General features: G+C 38.7%; 1 protein-coding gene and 1 pseudogene across 1 annotated transcript in view; one reads left to right on the top strand and one right to left on the bottom strand.

Moving 5' to 3' along the window:
* Positions 1-21,078, bottom strand: part of MTPN (myotrophin) — a 46,912-nt gene extending 25,834 nt beyond the window's left edge. The window contains exon 1 of the mRNA XM_087820999.1: positions 20,947-21,078. Coding sequence (XP_087677125.1) covers positions 20,947-21,018 — 72 coding nt within the window. The 5' untranslated portion in view covers positions 21,019-21,078. The remainder of the gene's footprint in view (positions 1-20,946) is intronic.
* LOC148092185 (large ribosomal subunit protein uL11 pseudogene) lies at positions 9,453-10,314 on the top strand (annotated as a pseudogene).
* Positions 21,079-26,059: the final 4,981 nt, after the last annotated feature.

The following is a 26,059-nucleotide window of genomic DNA, read 5'->3' as shown; positions in this document are numbered from 1 at the left end:
AAAGATAAAAGAATGGGCAAAAATATGTCAGGCACATTATCTAAAAAAACTAATAAAAGTAGTATCAATATATGATAACAAAGTAGAATTCAAAGTAAAAAAAAGGAAATGGGAAAAAGATTTCATTTTACATTTTTAAAATGTATGTTAGTCATAAATCTTTATCTGAAGAATAGCAAAAGCAAACAACCGACAAAAATAATATTGTAGCGAGGGACTATCAAAACAATCTCAGTCTCTGGCAGCTGAGGATACAGCAGGTGTGATTGATGAGGTTTTGGACTCTATAGAAACTCCACCTTCTACTTCCACTGAATATTATCAAAACTTGATTATAACAGACCAAAGAAAACTTCAATACATTCCAAAGTTTAAAACCTCCTGGAACCCATTCTCTAATCCCAATGTAATAAAACTGAATGTTAATACCGAAAGCTTTAGCATAAGCACAACATGAAACAAAAAACCCAAAGGAACAAACAACAAAAATAACACACAAGACAACACACACACAGGAGCACACATACAACCAAACCAACACCAAATGCCCCAAGCTACTGATGGAGCAAAGAGGAACTCAGAATTCCAGACTATTTTGAAAATAAAGGTAAAAAAATTATTATATTAAAGGTGAGAATATTACTTATGTATAGAGACAAGACTGAAAAACCAAGTGAGCTTTTGAGAGATAGGTAAATTAATACGAAATTACACGGCTTTTTAAGTCTGCCATGTTTTTTTTTACTTCACACTAGACTTTGAAAACATTTATAATCTGCCTAGGTCTTGCAACAATAAAAATAAATTTAAGTATACTAATTCTGATAACTTCATATTAGCTGAAAATAACGACCATTTACAAATTTAAAAATTCCTTAAAAATATCTGTATAGAAACATCATCCAATTCATCTTGCATCCAAAGAAAACTAACCTCAGGACTTCTGAATTTAAATTCAAAGATCTATTTTTCTAGTTTTGTTTGGCTGTGTAAAAATCAGTATTACGAGTGCATTTAACAGAGTTCTCAACGCTTGAAGAAAAAATTCAATATTCATAAAGCAATATAGGTATGTGTACGCACACACACACACACACACACATATATATGTGTATATATACTCCATTTCTATTTCCTATAGAATAATTATTCCCAAATCTGACACTGTTCAAATTATAACCCCATAAAAATGAATATTAGAATGGAAACGAGAACAACAATATACAGTACTTTCAGGATGAACTGCAGAAAATCTCCAAGCTTCCCTCTCCCTATTCAGGAAATTCGGACTGTCTAAAGAACAAGGATTTCTGAAGTCTCATTTTCCTTGTTTGATGCTAATCAATTCTCAAATTCCTAATCTCAAACAAACAAAAATATCTCCAAGCTTCTTTTTAAAAATCAATCTTAATATTCTGGGTCAAAGTCTAGGAGCCAAAGTAGTTGCTGAGTTAATCTTTCATCTTAAACAAAACTGGCAAGCTAATTTCTGGCTTTGGTGGCATTGCGTAAAATTTGACTGCTTCCTCTAGAATAAGAAATTATGAAAAAAATAATCAGCAACATTCTGTGCCAAGTGTAGAGAAGTCTTACAAAGATTTAAGTTCAATTATGAAGCCTGAAATAATGAACCATGCTTTTACTCAGAGGCCTGGAAACTTTTTTTTCATCTCCTCATTGTTTGTAGTACACAATTAGTGATAGTAACTAAGAACACAAACACCCTAATGACCTAGGTGACAAGTGTCACCTACGATGCTGTTAACCCCTACCCCCATTCAGACCCTTTTTCTGCCCATTTGCTAATACCAAGATGGAGATGAACTGGTTCCCCCAGACTCTGTCTCTAATATCCTTTTTCCCTGTTCAGACTTTGCCAAAGACTTTCACCTCGAACTGATGCAGCTTCATCTGCTCTTGAGTTTGCCTTCTGGATAGAGAATAACTGCGAGCTCCTTCTACATAAACCCCTGTTGTCATGGTATACACAGCTCTAGATCTCTTTTAAGACTTTAAATCTTTAAAGAATTTTTCACTCACTAGTCACTTATTTGGTCACTCATTCACTCAACAAACATTTAAGAGCTTCCACTATGAGTTAGATATTATTCTAAGAGGTAGAAATACAGAAGTGAACAAAAAGGACAAAATTCATCAGGTCAAGTAACTGCTCCAACAGGCTCAGCATGGGCTGGACTATGATCACTGTGGTTCCAAAAGTTTCTCTTCTGGCAATAGGTTTGTGTACAAACAAAAACTGAAACACCACTCCTCCTCTACCTGCTCAACCTTTTAAAAAGTACTCATGTTCGTGCAAAAAAAAAAAAAAAAAGTAAGTACCAAGACCGCCTTCTTACACATATACAAGAATAAACTAAAAATGGATTAAAGTCTTAAATGTAAGGCTCAAAACCATAAAACTCCTAGAGGAAAACATAGGTAGTAAAATCTGACATTTCTCTTAGCAATATTTTTTTCTGATATATCTCCTCAGGCTAGGAAAACAAAAGAAAAAATAAACCAACTAAAAGCTAAATACATCGAACCAAAAACTTTTTGCACAGCAAAGGAAACCAACAACAAGACAAAATGACAACCTACTGAATGGGAGATATTCACCAGTAATACATCTCGTAAGGGTTAATATCCTAAATCTATAAAGAACTCATACAACTCAACACCAAAAACCCAAACCATTCAATTAAAAAATGGGCAGAGGACCTGAACAAACACTTCTCCAAAGAGGACATTCTCATAGCCAAAAGTCATATATGAAAAGATGCACTCAATGTCGATAATTGTCAAAGAAATGCAATTAAAACCACAATGAAATATCGCTTCACACTTGTCAGAATGGCAATCGTCAATAAATCCACAAACAACAAGTGTTGGTGAGGATGTGGAGAAAAGGGAACCCTTGTGCATTGTTGGAAGAAATGTAAACTGGTGCTGCCACTATGACAAACAGTATGGTTCTCAAAAAATTAAAAATGGAACTACATTATGACCGAGCAATTTCACTTCTGGGTATGTATCTGAAGAAATGCAAAACACTAATTTGAAAGATAAGCACCCTATGTTCACTGCAGTGTTATTTACAATAATCAAGATATGGAAGCAACCTAAGTGCCCATCAATAGTGGATTAAAAGGCTGTGGTACACATACACAATGGAATACTACTCAGCCATAAAAAAGAACGAAATCATACCATTTGTGACAGCATGGATGGACCTAGAGGGAATTATGCTCAGTGAAATATGTCAGTCAGAGAAAGACAAATATCATATGATTTCACTGATGTGGAATCTAAAGAACAAAATAAACGAACAAACAAAATTGAAGAAGAATCACAGACACAGAGAACAGACTGATGGTTGCCACATGGGAGGGGAGTTTGGAGTCTGGGTGAAAGGGGGAAGGAAATTGGTCACAGGGATGTAAAGTGCAGCATAGAGAATATAGTTAATAATATTGTAATAACTATACATGGTGCCAGGTGGGTACTGAAAATATGGGGAAGGGGCACTTTGTAAAGTATATATTTACCTAACTACTATATTGCACACCTGAAACTAAAAGAAAATATTGAATGTAAACTGTAAGTGATAAATTTAAAAAAAGTGCTCATGTTCATATAATCGAATGAGACTGGTTTGGAATCTAACAGATCTAAAGATAAATCCTGGCTCTACCATTTACCAGCTTGGTTGTTCTGGGCAAGTTACTTGAATTCCTTCATGTCTTATTTACATCATCTGTAAAAACAACCTTTCAAGATGCCTTTTTTTAAAATCAATTTTTATGAGAAATTAAAATGAGAATTAAATGAGAAAATGTAAACAAAGTACTCAGCAAATAACCTAACATTAAATGGTGACCATTAGAACATCGTTATTATTGTTATGTTTATTTCATTACGCAGGGCAAGTATTAGGTCTTTGGTTTGCTTTATGTGTCTTACGATATTATTCTAATCATTTATGTGGTCCAGATAGTAAATTTTCTTTCAGTGGGTTGCTATTACTATCATTGCAAGTACAGCTTCATTCAGGAAGTTTAAGGCAAACAAGGAACAACAGGTTACGTACCTACTGGTGAAGAAAAGAAATCATTTCAAGGGGCTCTGTGCTAAGTGTTAGTAGCTCTAACATCTACAGTACAAATACAGAGTAAGTCAGGAAGAGTCTAGTGGTCTAGTGTACTTAGTATTTCTATTTTTCTACACATCTCACTCTTCCTTTTACTAGAATTCCCCAAGCTTTTTGCAGTCTTCAAGTAGTTTTTTCCAAAGCTATTCTCCTAAATAGTTTTAATATGGAATAAAAACATATTTACAAATATGAGGTATATTTTTAATAGTTTCAGATTTCCTGCCCTTAATGGCAAAATTTTCTATATGTATCTCAAAAATGAAGTTTGGTGGGGATATTTACTAGATTCAGTACTTCTCACAGGACTCTATTACACAAATCAGTTCCTCTGAATAATAAACATTCAGATGGGACAGCATTCTTTATACTATTTCTAAATGAAATGGTCATCTGATTCCTGCAGAGAACTTTAAGACATTCTTTTCAGGCAAAAAGAAACAATTCTCTTCCTTTGATCTCTAAGATATGTACACACGGCTGCAACTGAGTTCTAAGGCATAAGTACATACTGTACTGTCACAAGAAACCAGTGTCCTCAAAAGCCACTTAACAAAACAGTAGACTAAATTAGCATATGTGTGACTATTTTGTAGCATTACAGTAAATTAATACTGCACAAATGACTGATAGAATGCAGCAAAACTATTAAATTTTACAAATTCTATGTAGTTGATTTAGTGTCCCTAATAATTCAGTTACAGCTAAGTATTACCTGTTTCCAGTCAGAATTCAGAATTCCTTAAGATTACAGTATTTAATATTTTTTAAATGACAGGTCCTTTTGAGAATCAAGTGAATGCTATGGTCCTTCATTTCCTACGAACCTCCCTCTGTCGTGCTCTCTACCCTGGCCCTCAAGGGTAAAAGTCCTTACCTTAGGATATAACTTTGCCAAAAAATCACATTACTGCACTGGTGACACGAGGGGGTAAAACAGTACCAGAATTCAATTACACCATAGCAATGGATTCTAATGTGTAACTACTACTGAGGGGCAAAGTAAGCAAGAAAGGTGATAACACTTTAATACTTTACCTGGAACTTTGCAATACAGAATAAACAGATGGATGGCACCACAGAAGAAAGGTAGAAGGTCTGAGAAATATAAAATCAACTCACTGTTACTCTACATGTTTTCTACAAAGTTAACATGAAAGGTCTGTCATACCAAATGCATCAAATTCTCTACTTCAAAGTAATGAATAATACCTGTAACAAACATTTATTTAATGAGTACCTATTTAATAAATATATAATGCATGCTCATAAAATGTATTACGAAGAATAGTTTCTTATTGCTAGTTAAAATCCACACTACGCTAATACTGACCACAGTGATCACCTAAAACTAACAGATCAGTCACATGAGACATGCTCCCAATTGAGGGTTATTTTTTCACAGACAAAATTACTACAAGACACGCCTGAATGGTAGTGATGGCTGAGACTCTGGGGGAAAAAATGTTCACAATAAAAACTCCACGAAAACAGCAAAGCATATATATTAAGAATGAAAACTGCAAAATAAAACAAAGTCCTGTGTTTTTAACAGTTAAACAAATAACTATGTATTTCTGTTTCTGGGATTCTTCTTTTTTTTTTTTTTTAAATATATCTTTATTGATTTCAGAGAGAGGAAAGGAGAGGGGGAGAGAGAGATAGAAACATCAATGATGAGAAAGTCATTGATGGAGCCCGCAACCCGGGCATGTGCCCCGACTGGGAATCAAACCCCAATCGCCTGGATCCTAGGTCTACACTCAACTGCTGAGCCACGCCCAGCCAGGCTGTTTCTGGGATTCTTAACCTAGGGACTACTAAGATTCTGAAATACATATACAAATTATAGGCTCATTTTCATTTATTTACTTACCAGTGTCACACAGAACTAATGGAAAGCAAAGAAAAAAAAAGTAAGCTACAAAAAATTAAGGGCAAAAGTAATGCATACCTCTTTATAAGTATTTTGAACCAATAAAAAGTGTTAAGCATCTACCTTTCCTACTAACAAAAAAAGTTTTTAAATGGAAATCACAATAGTGAAGGTCCCAAATCTTATGGTATATTCCCCCATATATACATCTATATAGAACTTTTAACGTCCCCCCCCAAAATGACTTTAGTGATTTAAGTTAGTTTTATATAACTGTTTTACTTATTAAATGCATACTTTATCTTTCTTCGTTGGAAGGTTTAAAAGCAATTAGTCACAGACATTTTCTAATTGAAAATACTGAAGTATTTAAATAATTTTTTTACTGGTGGTATAAAGTTAAAATTCTAATTTAATAAAGTACATGTATTTATAGAAAGAAAAACTACCAAAATTAAGAAAATCCATTCAAAACACTGTAATAGAACTTCAATTTGGACAAAAGAGTAATATGAACAAAAAGTACTATAGCTTCATTGTCAAGAAAATAATTAATCGCTCCACAGTTGGAATTTATTACTAAAATCTTATGTAGCCTGGAAAGTATCTCATGTCTTGATCCAATGGTTTATATTCCAAAAGGCTGTGTCAGTAAATAAACCCATGAGAGAGTAGGGGAGGGAAAAAGGAAGGGAAAGGGGGTGGAGGCAAAAGAGAAGAGAGAGAGGGGGACAGAAAAATTCGATCCCTCACGTTTCCCCTGTGATCTCTGCAGCAATCTATTGAACGGGAAGGAGGGTAGATACAGGCTGGGGCAAACGCGTTTACATTTGTTCTTATGGAAAATAATAATCAATAAATAATAACACAAAAATAAACTGTTTCATGTACTCAAAACTGTAAGCCTACTTTTGCCCTGCCCTGTGTTTTATGGTTGTTTTTGTTGCCACCCTACATGAATGACAGCTTGAATATATATTTTCACATCTTTTATTCCTAACAGAACTGCTTGTTTCACTGTTTTCTAGTACTGTCCATCATAGAAAATAATCTAAAGGTAAGTTGATTTTACTCCTTGAAATTGTTATTTTGCCCCAAAGTTGACAGATTAAAAAAAAAATCTCTGTATTTAATCATTTTAGCTAGGATGTGTCTTGCACCTCATCTGCATTTATTATTATTTTTTTAATCCTCACCCGAAGATATTTTTTCCGTTGCTTTTCAGAGGGAGGGGGGGACAGAGAGAGAAAGATCAATGGGAGCGAGACACATTAATTGGATGCCCCCCACACGCGCCCCGACCGGCGCTGGGGAATCGAGTCTGCAACCGAGGTATGTGCTCCTAGTCACAATCGAACCTGGGATCCCTCAGTCCACAGACCGATGCTCTAACCAGTGAGCAACTAGCTAGGGCTGGGTTTATTAATTTTTAAGTAGAAGTGTGGAGACCCTCTATTTCCAATCTTAGGTCTTCTCAGCTCAGTTCAAACTACTTATCAGTTCAAACATATGTTCCTGCCCTGGCTCTGAGCACTGTCCCGTGCGCCGAAAGGCTGCAGGTTCGATAATGGGCAGGGCCACACCGAAGTTGTGGGCTCAATTCCTGGTGGGGGAAGCAGCTGATCAATGCTGCTCTCTCACGCTGATGTTTTACTTTCTCCCTCTCCCTTCCTCTCTCTAAAAAAGTCAATAAAAAGTTATTTTTTTTTAAAAACCCACAAACTTGTATGTTCTTCCCTTTTGCTAGTTCAGTCTTAATGTTTTATCTACTGTAATACTTAATCTTCAGTTTTTTAAATCTATATTTTTCACTTGTAGTTCTGAAAGATTTCCATGCAAATGATCGAAAATAATACTTTTTTGGAATGAATCAGATCAAATCCTGTCCTTCCACTTATTAGCTGTAGGATCTCAGGCAAGTTACTTAATGTCTATTTCTGGAAAAAGCCTACCTAGGTTGTTGTGAGGATTAAATTACAAGCATATCTGTATGTATATCAATTTATTATGCAGGACTGTATCTGGCACAGAGTAAGCACTCGGAGTACTCAATAAGCAAGCACTCAGTTCCCATTATCTTTCACTCTGAATTCGATGTTTGATCTGGCATTGACTTCTATTTAAAATTTCCATCTGAATTTCATTGGTATTGATTCTCCTCAACCAAATATGACTTCTTCGTGGCTCTTACAAGTAGTCTACTCTTTTTATATAGTGATGTGTTTTCTTGACACAGTTGTATACTTGCTTCTAAGTTTTATCCATGTCATCCATTAAACAGGGAAATGATTTACTCAGAACCTATACAACTATCTTATTTGTTGTTTGTTCTATATGCCCTTTAAAAATTGAACCTATCGAAGAAAATTTATTCTCACAAGAATTATTCACTATTGTACTCCCACAGCTACTGAATACTGTGGAAGGCACTGTAGGTGCTCAAATGATATTAGCTGAATGAATTATGAATGAACCAGTGAAAACTGTGCTGCTTTCTCTTTCACGTCTGGAACTGGAAATCAAGCCAGGTTACGAGACTGACAATAGGGCTGGGGAGAGAAAAATTCCGGAACATTTTTGGTGAAGGATGGCCTCTGATAGCTGAGAAGATTTTGTAAAAGTCCCTTTCAGTTTAAGGACCTAAATTAGTTCCTGTTTGCATATTTATAAGGAACAGTTCCTAACTTCAAAATAATCTAGGCCTCTTGCCTCAGGTTCACAATTACTGTAGAGAGTCTATGCTTTTTCTTTCAGGGATCGTCACTGTCTTTCCTCCTTACCCACACATGGCTTTCTATGCCTTGCTTTTCCTTAAAGCTCAGTGTTTTTTAACTATAAAGGTTTCTGAATTATACTTTTGAAAATGGTGATCCCCAAAATAAGTTTTTATATTTGCTCAATTTAAATTATTTTTTATCTCAAGAACTAGAGGGTAAAAGAAATTAGACAACCCAGTTTTTGAAACTGCAATGTTATGCAGAAGTGAGCAAACAAGGACCCACTGGCCAAATCCAGCCCGCTGCCCTTTTTTTGTAAATAAAGTGTTACTGGAACATAGACATGCTCATTTGTTTACATATCATCTATGGCTGTTTTGCACAACAGTAGACGTGGCTCAAAGCCATACAGTCTCTTATCACAACTACTCATCTCTTAGGAAAGGATCTACTTAAAAACAACACAAATGGCAAATATTTAGTCAGAATGTGTTAGGGCTGCTTTGTGAATTTTACATCTACTGTCCCTTTTAAAAATTAGATAAGACATATGAACTGGACACTATTACAATTCCCATTTGCAGATGAGAAAGCTGAGCTTTGATAACTTGGCCAAAGCTAATAAGCGGTAGGGCTGGGAGTCCAGGTCTACTGGAATCTGAAGTGGAAGTATAATTACTGTTCTACAGAAGGTTTTAAAAGAACAAACAATAAACGTTTTCTAAGGACTTAGTTTGCAGCTAGAACACTTTCAATGTTTTGGTTTGATGGTCTACATGCTTTTATATAAGCAATGTGGCATTAAATATAGTTTTTAATATTTATTCATTAATAACAAAAAAGTACTGATGATTCTTATTCTTCACAAGGGAACAAGCATGAAAACTATCTTTACTTTCACTGAGACTGTATGGTTTTAAAAATTCTTAATTGAAATTCTAAAATGAGCTTTCAGCTTTCATCTTGGAGGCGGTTTAGGTGCAACTTTCTTTGGTTGTCCCGACTCCAGGCTCATCTGATAATCGCCGCCTCCACTGCCTTCGCCATGCCACAGAGGCTCGACCACAGTGAGATCAAAGTTGTATACCTTAGGTGCACCCGTGGGGAAGTTGGTGCCACACCTGCCCTGGCCCCTCAGGTCAGACCCCTGGGTCTCTCTCCAAAAAAGGCTGATGACATTACCAATGAAACCAGTGGTTGGAAGGGTTTGAGTACAGTAAAACTAACCGTTCAGAACAGACAGGCCCATACTGAGGTAGTACCTTCTGTCTCTGCCCTGACCATCAAAGCCCTCAAAGAACTGCCAAGAGACAGAAGCAAAAAAACAAACAAAAAACCATTATGCACAGTGAAAATATCACTTTTTATGAGACTGTCGTCAACACTGCCCAAGATATGGCACCGATCTTTACCTAGAGAACTTTTTGAAACCATTAAGGAGATCCTGAGGACTGCCCAGTTGGCTGAGTGCAATGTTAATGGTTGCCACCCTTATCCCTCATATCATAGGTATCAACAGCGGTGCAGTAGAATGCCCAGCTAGTTACTACAAAGGAAACTATTTCAACTAAAGATCATTTGCCAACCAAAAAGAAAAAGAAAAAGAAAAAAGAAATTCTGAAATGATGGCTATGAGAAATTACAAGTGGAAGGTGGTATTAATATTTATACAATTGTTGTCAAAACTGTATTCTGCAACTATTGTAGCAGTGCGGAAATGTTAGATCAAGTTCATTGAGTTTAAAACAATAAATAGAGTTGAAAAACTTAGAGCTATTTTCAAAAGAAGTAATGATACGTCATTTATACTGAGCACATCTGTTACAAAGAGGTATATGGTAAAACAACTTTGAAATCAACAAAAGAAGGGTTAATTCCTAGAAATAGCAATTCAACCTAAATTTAACTAAACTATATGATAGATAAAAGACAATGTGATAAATACTGAGAATACAAAAATAATTTCTTTCTTCAAAAAGCTCACAGCACAAAGGGGAGACAGGCAGGTAAAAATTAATGTGGGGCTCTTAAATGTAAGAACAGAAACCAATTCATATTGATGAACAGAAATGTAATGCATTAAGCAGACGTTAAAAGCAGCTCCCTAAATTGCTGGGAAGGTTGAAGAACCAGGCTCAACAAACAGGTTGGAACCAAGGAGGTTTAAAAGAAAGAAATAAAGTCAAAATCTGTCACAAGAACCACCTGGGCACAGAAGAGGCACCACAATGGGCACACCACTACTTCTGTTTTTGGAAATGATGTTTTATTGCTGCCACTACATCCTTTACTGTACACTTGAGTCTTTGTATCAGCTCCAGATAAAAGCACCCAATTATTAGACATGTTTGGGTTACGGGCCCATTTTCTAAGTGTGAGTAGGAGAAAACAATTTATTTGCCCTTTTTGTCTTCTGTTGTGGTAGGAGCCAGGCCTTACATTTCACCAAGATTTATACTATGTACCAGGGAACTCCTCAAACACAGGAAGGGGATTCAAATGCTGGGAAACCCCCACCTCCCAAAAGACAAATGCCCCACTACAAACACCGCATCTTAAACCAAGATCTGCAGAAATGCTTTGGGGGGAGAGTCTCTGAGTTCTCAGAGACCACTGAAAGGCACTATTCACATATCTAAATGGAAACAAGTGATCCACAGCTATATATGCACTTTGTTTTTTTAAACCAGCCATTAAGGACAAAAGACATGCCCTGACCAGTGCAGCTCAGGTGGTTGGGCGTTGTCCCGTGTCCTTAAAGGTTGCGGGTTGAATTCTCAGTCAGGGCACATGCCCAAGTTGTGGGCTTGGATCCCTAATTGGGGCCGTGCAGGAGGTAGCAGATTGATGTTTCTCTCTCACATCAATGTTTCTCTCCCTCTCCCTAAAAATAAATTTAAAAAAATTAAAAAAAGAAAAAGAACCAAAGACATATTCCTCAAATGAGAGTTTCTTAAGCCAAAGTTTTTCAAATTCAAGTCCAGTGATTTGCCAGTAAAGTCAGGAGCCCATAGCTTTCAAGTTTAAGAAACTCTACACTAGAGCATAAAAACAATAGGAAAGATCTACATTAGATAACATGTTGGCATAGATGAGGGATTAAACTGCACAGACAGGGAATGCTATGCAGAAGAAAAACTTTAAAAATAAGCTGAATTTTACCAAGCAGATCGGAGTGGGGGCAAAAAAGAATATTCCAATAGAGGTAATAGCTAGTAAAGTATTTCATTAGAAAACAGCACAGTGTGATGTAAAAAGCACCTGTTCAGGTTCATGAAAACTGAATTAAAGTTCAAATCCTAATTAGCAGTATGATCCTTGTCAAGCCTTTAACATCTGATTTTTCTTTATTTACAATATAAGGCAGTTGAATTAGATGATCTAAGTTCTGCTTCTATACAAATTTATGGTTACTATTTATCAGTAACTGGCTAATACTTACTAGCATTCACCGTGTCAGGGAAAATGATACACAGTTTATTATTACCAACTAAGGAAACTGAAGTTCTGAGCAGTTAACTAATTCACCAAAAGTGATACAGTTAGTAAGAGAGCCAGAACTGGAGGGTTTCATTCCAAAGCCAATACGTTTAAGCTCCACATTATAGTTTCACCAATAATGCACTTTCAAATTCTTAAAGGACAGTGTTGTAGCTTCAGTTATACTGTGGGTAAAGTTTATTATCTACAACCCATCTTTTAGATATCTAATTTTTCAGACAGCCAAGAGTTTTGACCTAAGCATTAAGATGTTCATTACTTTATATAGTCAAATAGAAATCTTTCCAAAATATATCACACGTCTCTTTTTAAATGAGAGAAAAGTAGAGCAAATATAAACTTTTCTTGAAGACTGAGGTTGCATTTATACATACTGATTATTGCATGGGCCTCTGGAACTTTAGGGTAACATGACCTTTTGTCCCTTCATTTTTTTAAAAAAAATATCTTTATTGATTTCAGAGAAAGGAAAGGAGAGGGAGAGAGAGAGAGAGAGAGAAACATCAATGATGAGAGAGTCACTGATCGGCTGCCTCCTGCACGCCCCCGACCGGGGATGGAGCCCACACCCCGGGCATGTGCCCTGACCAGGAATCGAACCCCGATCGCCTGGATCCTAGGTCGACACTCAACTGCTGAGCTATGCCCGGCTGGGCTTCCTTCATTTTATGTTTTGGTTTCTTCTCTCATGATTTCAGGAATCACAGTTCCTCTCCACCCTTGTAATGTTTTGTGGACTTAAACAATAAAAATCAAGGTTCTAAGCGTATCAGAACTATTATATACAGTTGACCCTTGAACAACACAGGTTTAATTGAGCAGGTTCACTCTTATGTGAGTTTTTAAAATAAATATACAGTCAGCCCTCCATCTCCTTGGATTCTGCACCTGCAGATTCAACCAACTGTGGATTGAAAACATTATTTTAGATCTGAGGTTAGGAATCCACTGATGCAGAGGGCCAACTATATGCACTATTTTCCATGATTTTATATAACAGATTTGAACATCTGCAGATTCTGGAATTTGTGGAATCAATCCCCAAGGACATGGAGAGACAAGTGTAGTTAAGTTTGGGGGGAATAAAAAATTATAGATGAATTTTAGACTGTGTGGGGGTTGGCGCCCTTAAACCTACATTGTTCAGGGGTTAGCTGCAGTAAATATACAACTGCAAAAAATTTACTTTTGGCAATATTTCTCATTACTAGGTAGCCTTCAATGTAATACCATAAAATAACTTAACTATCTAAACATTTTGAATATCTGAACATTTCACTGTTTCAAAGACTTTTAAATAAAATATTCCCATACTGCACCACATCTTCCTATCCTAAGATACTTCATGAAGAATTAAAAGCTAACACATTATGTTCTTCAGATCACATGATGCCAGCATTCCAGAAAATAAAATGTTTAATGCTTATGAAAATGTATGGATTAAATGTGAGGTAGTTCCAAATGATCCTCATACTTTTCCTGAGACAAGAGAAAAAAGGGAAAAAATTTAGAGGAACCACCTACAAAAATTCTAGAGAGAATATAAAAGGAATAGTGGCTCTTTGCCATACTAATACATATGAAGCTATAATCATTAAAACAGTTTAGTGTGAATATAAAACAAATAAGAAATCCAAACACACATTAGAATTCTGTTCATGATAAAGATAACAGTTCAGATTAGCAGGTAAACAAGGAATTGTACAATAAATGGTGTGAGAACTGTTAAAAAATACACAAATAAGTTATATTCCTATTTCATGCCTTACTTCAAAATAAATAACGGAAGTATTAAATGCTTAAAATGCAAAAACTGAAAAAAAAACAAAACCAAACGAATATCAGAAGTTCTACAAGACCAAATTTATTTGTGATCTTACAGAGAAGAAATAGGTCTCTGTAAACAGGACACAAAAATCCAGGTCACAAAAGGGGGAGGGAAAACGTGATATATTTAACCACAGTAAAGGTAAAGTCTATTGTAGAACAAAAACTATGATAAAATAGATGAAGTCAAGACACACACTGGGAAAAATATTTGCATAATATATATTAAAAAACCGAATTCCCTTAATTTGTAAAGGATCTATACAAATCAATAAAAAAAACAGCAACCAACTACCTAATAGAAAAATGAACAAAATATATGAACAAGAAATTGAGAGAAAGACTACAAATGCTCATAAAGTTTTAGTAAGGTATCAACTTCCTTATTAAAGAAATGCAAATTGAAGCAACATACCATTTTCCACCTATTCAAATGGCAAAAACTAAAGAGTGCAATGAGACCCAGTGCTGTTGATGTTTGAGGGAGTGCTTGGTCTCAGGCACTGCTGCTATGTGCCTAAGTTGATAAAACTCATCAGGAGGGTAACACAGATACAGTCTCAAAGTTGTCAAGGAACATATAAAAAGGTAATAACTACACAAAAATGAGCTGAAAACAAAATGTTTACCATAGAGCGCTAGTTAAGTAAATTAGAATACTAATACAGAAAACGGAATACGACGCCCCATTAAAAAGGAGGAGGGTAGGTAGATAAATTCCAATGTGCAACCTACGATGAATTGTTAAGGAATTTAAAAAAGCAAAGTGCAGAAGTGTGTACAGAATTTTTTAAAGTGAGGAAATGGATAAGTAAGTGAATTTCCAGTCTTTCCCTGAAATTAATTATGTGAACCTGTGAAGAATGGCTCTCTTTGTTCACAGGAGCTGGGGAATGGAGTCATAGCTGTTGCATTTTCTAATCTGTATCTGAATTAATTTAATTTCATCTTTTATAGTTATTAGGAATTATCTAGATAGTAGAATCATGGGTCAATTTTTATATTTTTTTATACTTTTTGTATTAAAAATACCTGTAAGTTTTACATTTTAAAGAAAGATACCACCTAGGTATGGGCAATTGGACACTAGTTTCACTTTATTCAATTCAGTTGTATCTTTTAAATAATAAGTATATATTATATTTATAATTTAAATTAGCTTTATTACACCTTTCACTGTCTATACCAGTGTAAGAATAATGTTTAAAATCTCAAAGGAAAACACTATATACAGCCTACAGACATCTGAGTGAACATTTGCCTTCCAATATTAAAAAAATATTCCATATTTTATATTCAAAGAAAAAAAGAGTAAAAGATTAATAGAAAGAAAAGTATATTAACCTTTCTATATCTATGGAGGGCACCTGTATCTTATACAAGCTGATATATTCACTTTCTGACTGGGTCATCAGCCCTACTGTAGAAAGTGACAATTTTTATAATATAGAAACTTATTATTTCAAAAAGAAAAAAAAGAAAACTGCAAAAACTAATAATTACAAGATAGATTGAATCAGGACCCTTTTTAAACTGCCTATTTTATTAGGAAGTGAAAAGTGATCTCAGTAAAGTCTTGCAATTTCTGAAGATTAGAACTGATACTCTTCCAGGGTTCAAGAGATCCTATCCTCTCACCAGGTACACAATTGCTGATTTTCAAACCTATCAGAGTGTCAAAGGCAGATGTAATGAGAATGGGGGCTGGAGTGGGAAAGGAAACCACAGAGAAAGGGAAGTTAGAGACCTGATGTATAGTATTTCACAGCAAGTGAAATAGAAGCACATTGTAAACAAGAGTACATATATCAGACCTCCTGGAGATTATATGGGACTACTTATGACTATAACTCATAAGCATTCACCTCTAAGAGAGCTGGATCCTCAAAATCTACCACAAAGATCACCTCTAAGTAGTCTCAATGGATAATTACCTTCTTGCTGTGATTATTTTTAACACTTATATATACTCAATTATACAGTAATCCCTGAGTTACCTACCACTATTGAGAAATGAAGGTCAGCAGTTTGAAGGAGCTTTGAAGTCAGACTAAATTAAAATCTCTGCTTCACTACTCAAGAGCTTTATGACCCTAGGCAAGTTATTTAATCTTTGCCTCAGTCTCCATCTCTAAAATCTCCAAAATGGGGTTATGCTTTATGGGCTGATGTGATAAGTAAATGATATTATACCTGTACATAGCATCACATATATAAAATATATAAATATTTTTATATGCTCAAATATATAAAATTTTAAGAACATACTTTTTGAAAAAAGTGCTATTTAATTTAAACCACCCTGAATAGGAATTGCAATACTTTTGTTTCTTCCTAAGGCAAACAGACACAATTTAATGTTTTCTGTACTGTACAGAATCACAAATTATAACACAAAATTATGCGTGACTATAAATACAGAAGTTTCCACAAGCTATCAAATAGTCTCTATACAGACACACTTTGAGCAAAGATAGCCTCTGATGAGATTTAAAGTTTACAGAGCTGTTGTCTCCATGCTAATTATTTTTTCAAATTATTAAGTGTTTAATGGGAGCCATCTTTCTATTCTTCATTCAGTCAGAGATAACCTGTGTCTGCCTCTTGTAAGCCCTTCTCATTTTTTTAAATGTGTTGATTCTAACCTACTGTGAGCTAAGAAACCAGATAACCATTTCAAGGCAGACTGATATGGTGAAAAATATATGGGCTGTAAATTCAGATAGCTCTGGGTTTAAATCCAGTTGTGCTACTTACTTAGTGACCTTGTTAAGTTACTTAACTTTTCTAAATTCAATCTCATCCTTAAAATGGGAATACTATTACCTATGCTGAAATGCTGTGGTAAAAAGCAAATGAAAAGTTAGGTAAAAATCTTGCAGATCGCTTTATAGTACCTGGCAATATAAGCACTCCTGTCAATGGTAATTATCATTATATAACTCATGAAGTACGCTGTAACTATAGCTAAGTTACAAATAAAAAGAATTTCTTACTTGGAACATATGCTTTTCATGTGTGAAATTCCTTGGCACTATACTGGAGATACAAAGATGAAAAAGAGTATAGCATCTACCCTCCAGAGACTCAGAGCCTAATTAAAAACAGACATGTAAACAAAATGGCAGCAATTTGATAAGTGAAACACTAAAAGCAGCAGCACACCATTAGAAGTCAAAATGTTTCCTGGAAGAGGTGATATTTAAGCTAAGAGGATCAACAGGAGCCCGCCAGGTTGGAGGCTAGGGGTTGAGGTGAGCAGACTTGGTCATGGAGATGACAGCACATTTAAAGACATATAAGTAAGAAACAGCATGGCAGGGTCTGGAGCAAAGCCCTTCTTGTAAGGAGGCGAGTTTTGAAAGGCAGGAACAGGCCAGATCAGAACAGCCAAGTATGCCAAACCAAGGAGGTGGCCATGGGAAAAAAAAAGGGCAATCACAAAAGTTTTAAGAGAGTGAAGGAGGTTGGCTGGAAAGGATAACATGCTCAGATTCACATTACAGAGAGATGCTTCCAGCTAAAATGTGCAAGCTGACCAGGAAGGAGGGAAAAACTAGTCCAGGAAAATATAGTCAGGCAGGAAAGAGGCAACAACTAATGTAAAATAGCAGTAAGAATGGGGAGTGAGGAGTGAATGAGAGACGCTAAGAAGCTGGTCTTGATAACACTCAAGAAATCTGGGAAAATTTCTCATTTCTGGTTTGGCAAATGGCTGGGTAATGATGTCATTAGTCAAACAGAAATAAGTTTTGAAAAGAAAATGGGCGCTCAATGTGGAATTTATCTGAACAGAGCTATCCATTCTGGAGCCCAAGTGAGGGCTGACTTAATTCCTATGGAAGAAATCAAGCTAAGGGCAGAAACAGAGGGCAAAGGCAAAAATAATGTCACCCAGAGGAAGCATATCGATTGAAAATAGGGCTATGAACATCTATCGCTGCTCATGAACATCTTACTTTCTGGCTTTCCAACTTCTTTTCCAATTGGACAAACTAAATTTTGTGTGAGATGTTACTTGTAACTTGCATACTGCTTTAAAAGTATGATAGCTTCTCCACACAGATCTGCTGAATACAGATGCTTAAATTTCCCGGGCACTGTGTCCAACTTCTTGACCATCACGCCAAGCCTAGCAAAGTGCCTGGGGACCTGAAAAGTGCCCAATAAATTAACTAAATATGGTCTATGGGTCAGTCAAGAAGCCAAGACGTTTCAGGTGTTGTTTTAATGTTACAGATTAACATTTAATAAGGAGTAATCTAAATTTTTCTTTATATGCTGTTTTTCCCCCACTTAGAACCATACAATTTTCAATGGTTTGGGAATTCTGAACTGATTTTTCAGAGTTCAGGAACTCACCCCAAACCAACAACTTATGCCTACCCATACTTAAGATTTCTGTATACAAGTCAGAGGCAGGTAGAAAAGTCCAATTACTGATTTTAAAAAAATATTAATTTAAAAAAGAGAGACTACTATGCTTCACTTACATTAACAATGAGAGATCTTCACAAAGGAACAGAAGAAAGTATTTTAAAGACTCTAACCCCTTAGGAGGAAAACTAGACAAGTCCATTTTTAGAACATATACTTTCTTTACACACAACTCAGATAAATGCACACTACATAAACTCAGAAAATGGTAACGAGTGTTCATTAATTGGTGGATGAAAAAGGTGAAGATGGCTGCTGAGCAGAAGAAACTATGTTCTAAAGACTTGAGAGTGAACAGGCCCAGTAAGGGAGCTCAGTCAGTAAAAACTCGAGTGCTAGTTTTTGGCTGTTTAGTTTTGTTTTTTTCATTAACAAAGCAAAAAATATTTTAAGAGACTCAAGTTACTCAATAAAAACTAAGAAAGGAAAAAAACTCAATGATCTGTTCACAGGATTACATTACAGTCCAACCTTTTGGGATAAAAAGTTCTTAATACTTCCTTTTACTTTTCTTTGAATGTCTATCCTCACTTTCCTGCGCATCGTTTTTGTTAATGAGAGTAGGTGGGATGGTAGCAATAGGAAAAAGCCAAAACCAAACTGAACATAATGACCTAATTTAAAAAACTAACTGAAAGCAAATTAATCCCTCGTTATTGGCATATTTTTTTCATAAATGTGCCTGTGTGACCGACAACTCTTTACGTACAATTTATCTGCTTGGATGTGGACCTTGAGAATGTCCTACTAAAATCTTGGTATCAGATGCTTCGCAACTACATTTTAGACTGAGAGAGAATGAATAGAGCAGTTAGAACCTAAGTTTTGGAGTCAGCAGTTTAGTTCTGGCTTTATCGTTTTTTTATCTCTGTAACTTTGGATTTTTTTCCTTAAGTACCCAGCATCTCAGTAATCTTATCTGTAAAATAGGACTAATACAAGGACTCGCTTCACATGGCTCACAAGGAAGATATAAAACAATGTGTCGGGAAGACACTACATAAATTGTGTGCTTTTTGTAACTGTAAGCTCAGTACTTATCAACTTTTCGTGTTTCAAGGTTCCACAGTAACAGAAAAACAAGCGCACTCACTCCCGGAGTGTCCCACCACCGGAAAGTGCACCATGGACTGAAGTGTTCCAAGCAGTTTCTCCCCTTTCATCTTACACTGAAACATCCAATAAGTCGGGTTTCAGACTGCCACCAGCTGAGAAGGCAGTAAATAGCGTCCTAAAAATCCACAGCAAACAACAACTCCGCAGGTAGGGTGCATGCCAAAAGGCTAAGTTGCAGTGGTATCAGAGAGGGTAAAAACTCAAGGCATTGCACAATCCTACAAGTTTTAAGAAACTCTTGCTTCTGTTTGCTTGCTTCCTAACACAGATCTCTGACGCAAAAACACGGCCCCACATTCGTGGTCACACCCTCCGAAGAGCTAAAATCTAGGGCTGGGTTCTCCCACTCGTAGGTGCGCACGATGCCCTCCACGGTTATGTCATAAAACGATACTTTTGTTTCAGAAGGTTTCTTCCTAGGTTACCATCCTATCAGAACCACTTGTAAGCTCTCCCATAATTACAAAAGGCCCACTTTCAGGGCCCAAAGGCTGGCCGGCTTGGAATTGAACCAACCTACCGCCGTGCGGACTCAGTTTTATGTCCCGAGTTTAGTTTTGAGATGAGCTGTCTTCACCACAAGTTTACCCTCAAACACACCTGCGACTAAACGGCACGCCTATTCGGTACACGTGTGAGCACTTCAGATGGAGTCAAGGGGAGACAGGGAGCGACCACGGTTAACGCGCCCGTCTGACCACCACTCAGGCGCCTTAAACACTCCCAGATGCGGGCCGATAACCTCCCGGCTGGAAGCAAGCAAGTCTGCGGCGTGGAGGAGGCGAGGGAGAGGCCACGCCCGAAGTTCAGGCGCGGCGGCCCCAAGTTTCCGAAATCTCGCCGTGGTTATTTCGGGTGCTCTTTTTCACGGTCACTGAACGCGGTGGATTCACGAACGCGCCCACAGTTCAAACCACCACCCAAAAAGTTCCTCCGATTCGTGCCGCTGCATTCAGTAACGGGCAGGCTCAAGATGGAGAATTATTTCATTCAAAGAAAAGATTGAAGGAACTCTGGCTTAGACGGGAGCCAACCTCAAACGATGGGCGCTCTAAAGGGAGGCTGCGAGAGGCGGTTACCACTCCCCCGGCCCCGGCCCTCCCCCCCAGGGGTCGGGAAAGCGCCAGCGCCGGCTGCGGCCACACCGCAGGGCCCGACGGACCGCGGCCCCGGGCTCCGGACCCCTCTCGGCGCGGCCGCCCCGGCCTCCCCCCCCCCCCGCGCCGCCTCCCCCGGCCGCCCGGCCGCGCCCACCCCGCCCCCACCCCGCCGCCGGGCTCCGGCAGCGTCCCCAGCCCCCTCTCCATCCCGCGGCCGCTCACCTTGGCCACGTAGTCCTTCACCTCGTCCAGGTCTCCGTTCTTCAGGGCCCACATGAACTCCTTGTCGCACATCGCTGCTGCGGGCGCGCGGCCGGCCGGGCACGAGACGAGGAGGTCGTGGCCGGAGCGAGCGGACTCTGCCGGGAGCCGGGAGCGGGAGCCGGGGCCGCCGAGCGCGGAGCGGGAGGAGGCGGCGCCCGAGGCTGCCAGGCGGGCGAGGCAGTTGGCCGCGGAGACCGTTGGGGCGGGAGAAAGTTCCTTTGCAGCCACCGGGCCCAGCTGAGCAGGTTCCGCCTGGCGGAGAAGCAGCAGGAGCGCTTGCACTTCCGGTTCACTCCCAGCTAGGACCCTCCCCGAACTTCCTCTTCCTCTTCCTCCCCGGGCGCTCGGACCCCGCCCCGAGGGTCCGGCGGAGACTCCTGTGTGCGCAGGCGCAGAGGCTAGGCCGGCCTGGCTGGAAAGGGGGAGGGGGGAGGAGGGGGGAGGAGGGGAGAGGAGGGAGCGGGGAGGAGAGGAGGAAGGAGGGGGGAGGGAGAAGGAGGGGGAGCGGGGGGGGGAGGGAGAAGGAGGGGGAGCGGGGGGGAGGGAGGGGGAGAAGGAGGGGAAGAAGGGGGAAGCAGGGAGGGGGGAGGGGTAGGAGAGAGAGGAAGGGGGAGGGGGGGAGGAGGGGGGAGCGGGGAGGATGGGGGGGGAGGGCCAGGAGGTCAGAGGACTGGAATGGCAGAGAGAGGAGAGTTAGGACAGCCTCAGATGGGATGGGACATTTCTGCACACCATAAATGGGGAAAACTTATAAAAACAACAACTGAAAAACCTCAAGATGCCGTTGCAGGGCCTCTTGCTCACCTAAAAGTCTCCAGGAGGACTGTTTAATTTGAATTCCTTCTCCACTGTCTTTTCTTTCTCTCCCCCTCTTTTCTGGGCTGTCAAGCATCTCTCTCTGGCTTCTAAGACTGCTGGGATATTGTTAAAAGAAAGAAAGAAAGAAAGAAATTAATTCCTGCGCTCAAGGAACTCTTTAATACAACCATGGGGGTTTGGCATGTCAATGCATGGCACAGTGTTTGTGGAGGGTAAAACTTTGTGTGTTGGAGAAAAATTTTGCTCATCTCCCTGACAGCAGATCTGTCCAGGGCTAGGCCTTTGGTTTGACACCACAGGGCACAGCAAGCCTAACTGTTCTGTACAACTGCATTTTTAATATTTTGTGTTTGTTTTTAAGGGTTTGAAACTTCAGGACCGGTCTAGTGAAGCCAGTCTACTCCGCCTAGAATTTGTCTCTGATACCTTGAGGCACAGACACCAGGGGAATTGTGCCTCAACCCTAATGATCCAGACACGCACACGTGCGCATAGATCCAATAAAAACTCTTATTGAAACTATTGCATACATATAAAGTCTATTATTTATTAAACAATTAAACCAAGCTACTTTACTATGCCTATTGCCATGTAGTATAAGTAGAACACAGACTCTGGAACCAGATTGCTTAGTTTTGAATAGAGGACCCAACCCTTATTAATTTTGGGTCACCTTTGGCAAACTGACTTCACAATACTCATAAGGATGTTCAGTTTTCCATGTACAATGGGGATAACAACAGTGTTCAATCAATGTAATTTTTTGGCTATCATTTAGAAATAGCACATAGAAATAGGTTTGAAATCAAAAGAAAAATCTCCAAACATTTAACAGCTCCAGCCCTGATTTCTCCTATGCTTATATTTAATTTCTAACCCATTTGAATGTCTCAAACTTAACATATCCAAAATAGGATTGTCTCCTCTAGATTCTAAGCCTAGTTGTCCCATAGACTTCCCTGTCTCTATGAATGACACCACTAGTCATCCCAGAAACATGGTGAAAAGATTGTCCTTGACCAAACTCTAGCCAGGCTCCCCTGAGCCCTCTTCTCAACTAGGCCTCAGCCTTGGTGTATAAAGACTTGAACAAACACTAACATAGTTCCTAAGAGCTTAAGACCACATCACTAAAATGGCGCTTGTCCCCCCACTAAAGTTCCTGTTTGAGAAAACTCAAAGCTGCCACTTTTTTTTATTTTTACCATTTGTTCCAGGCAACACTTGAGGATAGTACTTCTGTTTCCATCTCTATAGGAGGGTAGAATCCTAACTTGTTGTGTTTTGTTTTAAATGTCTTAAAAGGTCTTAGCTTGACTATTTTTTTATGTGATTTTTTAGAGAGAGAGGAAGGGAGAGAAAGAGAGACATCAATTTGATGTTCCACTCATTTTTGCATTCATTGGTTGATTCCTGTATGTCCCCTGACCGGGGACTGAACCCTCAACCTTGGCATATCGGGATGACACTCTAACCAACTGAGCTACCCGGCCAGGGCCATAGAATCCTAACTTTGATTATTGACAGCTAGCACATACAGCCAGCCTAGTAGCATTTACACTAATCATTTAAAATTTTTCACTTCCCTGACTCTACTGAGACCCCACTTATCCTATCCCCTCATTTTTCCTTTAAAACACCCAATCACCTCTATACAAATCAAAGCTGAGTTCAGTTCACAGTGGACGCTTTTCCTCCTGTAGTAGTTATTACTGATTAAAAATTAGTGTCCGGATTTATCTTTGACAACGGGAGTCATAAACACCACCGACCATTCCCTCTTATTCAATCCACCAGTAAGTCCTTCAAAATATATCTTATAGTGCTCACTTCTTGCCATCCTCACCACGGAATTCCCCCCCACTCCAACCCCAGCCCTTTCCGGCCCTATCATCTGTCTGCACTGTTATAATAGCCTCCTAGCCGGTCTTCTCATTTTCACTTTTACCCTTTTCTAAATAATTCCGCATACAGCCAGAGTTATTTTTCTTAAAACATAAATCAATCGTACTTCTTGTCCTAAAACCTTTCAGTGGCTTCCTATTGCCTTTAGGGTGAAATCCTGATTATCTGTTATGGTTCTCCGGGCCCTCTGTGATCTGACCCTGATAGTCTCTCTTATCACATGACATGCCCCTGGACGTGGCTTCTTAGGTTCCCATAGATCTAATCTTCTGCCAGTTTCAGTAAAAACCAAGCTCATTCTATCCTAGGGCCATTAGGGTTGTTGTTTCCTGTCTAGAATGTTCTTTTAATTCTTGCTCACTCGTGACCTTTGAGGTTTCAATGCAAATGCTACTTCAGAGACACCTCCCAAGCCACCCACTTTAAGTATGTCCCTCAATTACATCTTCCATATAGCCCAGTTTTATTTCCCCCTTCACCTCACTTATCACAAAGATTTTCATTAGTTTCTTCTTTACCTATTTTGTTAGGTATTCATGGTATTCCAGAAATGTTTCCTTTCGTCTGCCATCCTGGGCACAAGAGGGAATTGCTCTTCCTGGCTTCCTTGTGGTTGAGTAATGTCATGTAACTAATTTTGGCTTATTAGTTATGAGCAGAAGTAATATGAGTCACATTAGTTATGAGCAGAAGTAATATGAGTTAATGCAAGACCCTTCAGAGCTCTTTAATCCCTCTGCTATGGCAACCAGCTACTTTCAAGACAGTGGTTACAGTCAGTCTGGGTTCCTGAGGGACTGGAAAGAGCAGAGTTCCCCTGCCATCCCATAATGGATGTTTAGTAAAATAATAATTAAGCTTTTGTTGTTTCAAGCCACTGAGATTTTGGTGTTTATTACTGCAGGAACCCTGAGCCAGTCTTCACCGATACAGAAATTTTTGTCAGAAGGTTTTTGTTACTAGAACAAAAAGCTTAATTATGCTAAGAGAATTCACCCCTCTACTAATTCAAGAAATATTTATTGAGCACCTACTATGAGCCGGCGTAGTGACAAATATCCGGCATATAACCTACAGCAAGCTAGGTAAGATTCTGGTCCTCATTAAGCCTACTTTCTAACGCAAGAGGCAGATATTACATAGGTATTTTGTTCAGGATAGGCTACTCTGAACAAAATATATTTTGCAATAACATACACCTCCCCTCTACCCCCAAATCATAGTGGCTTAAAACAAAAAGGTTTATTTCTTATTGATGTTAACTATTATGGGTTGTAGGGGAATTTGCTTTCATCATTGCTTAGGAACCCAAGCTGAGGGTTGCCACCCTATTTATTAGGAAAAAAAAAAAGTGCATTGGAGGAACTTACTATGGCAATTCCATGTTCAAATGTTCTCTCATTTTCACAACTCATTTGCTGAAACTCGTCACATGGCCCCACCCTGTCACTCGCCAGGAGCCTAGAAAGTGCCCCAAAGGAGGCATGCGCAGGAAAGACTAGCGACTACCACTGTCAGCCCCCCGATCTCGTTAGGTTTTAGGTTCACCTTTCTTCCCACATGCAAAATATATGCATACACAGTGTCAAGTTCAAGGTTCATGATCTCACAGTAGCCGGGCCTCGATGTATCTTCTCCTAACACGGAGGCATATGAGCTAAATAAACAAATGCCTGCGCTCCCCACCCCTTCCATATCTAAGGTAAAACGGTAGAACAGGCAGGACAACCGGCATACACGCCCGTTCAGCATGGAGAGTGGGGTTCAGCCCGTGGCAATTCCGGAATCCTACCAGGCAGGCGCTGCAAGATCTCTAGGGCAGGGTGGGGGGATTCCTCCATCAGGCCCTAATCCTGATCCGCAGTAGACCCGCTCCCCCACCTCACTGCATTGTATTCTGTGGTCCTTCGCTCCACCTTCCACCTTCTAAGGGAGTTCACTTTCATGCTCTAAGGTCAGAATTGAGTTGAATGGCAGGACATCTGGCTGGTGTTCCAGCACTGCTACTTTGGGGAACCCTGCCCCCCAGTACACACATGGTGGAATTGGGTATAGAACCCTTAATTGTGTGTGTTTGTGTGTGTTCATATATATGTATCCCTGTATATATATATTTAGAAACAAATACTAGGAGGAATCACATATTAATTATGCCATCTCTGAGTTGTGGCAGTACGGTTGATTTGTTTTCTTCCCTATACTATGCTATATTTTCTAAATGTTCTATTAACAAATAATAATTTAAGAATCAGAAAAATAAAATTAATTGTTATTAAGTCATAAAGCTGTGTAGAAAAGGCCTTATGTCCAATTCAGTTGAAGCAGTTTCAGTCATTGTGATTAGTTT

Source organism: Miniopterus natalensis, chromosome 10 (genome assembly GCF_054644295.1).
Source record: "Miniopterus natalensis isolate mMinNat1 chromosome 10, mMinNat1.hap1, whole genome shotgun sequence".
NCBI classification, from domain to species: Eukaryota; Metazoa; Chordata; class Mammalia; order Chiroptera; family Miniopteridae; genus Miniopterus; species Miniopterus natalensis.
This window is presented reverse-complemented; position numbering and strand designations above follow the sequence as displayed.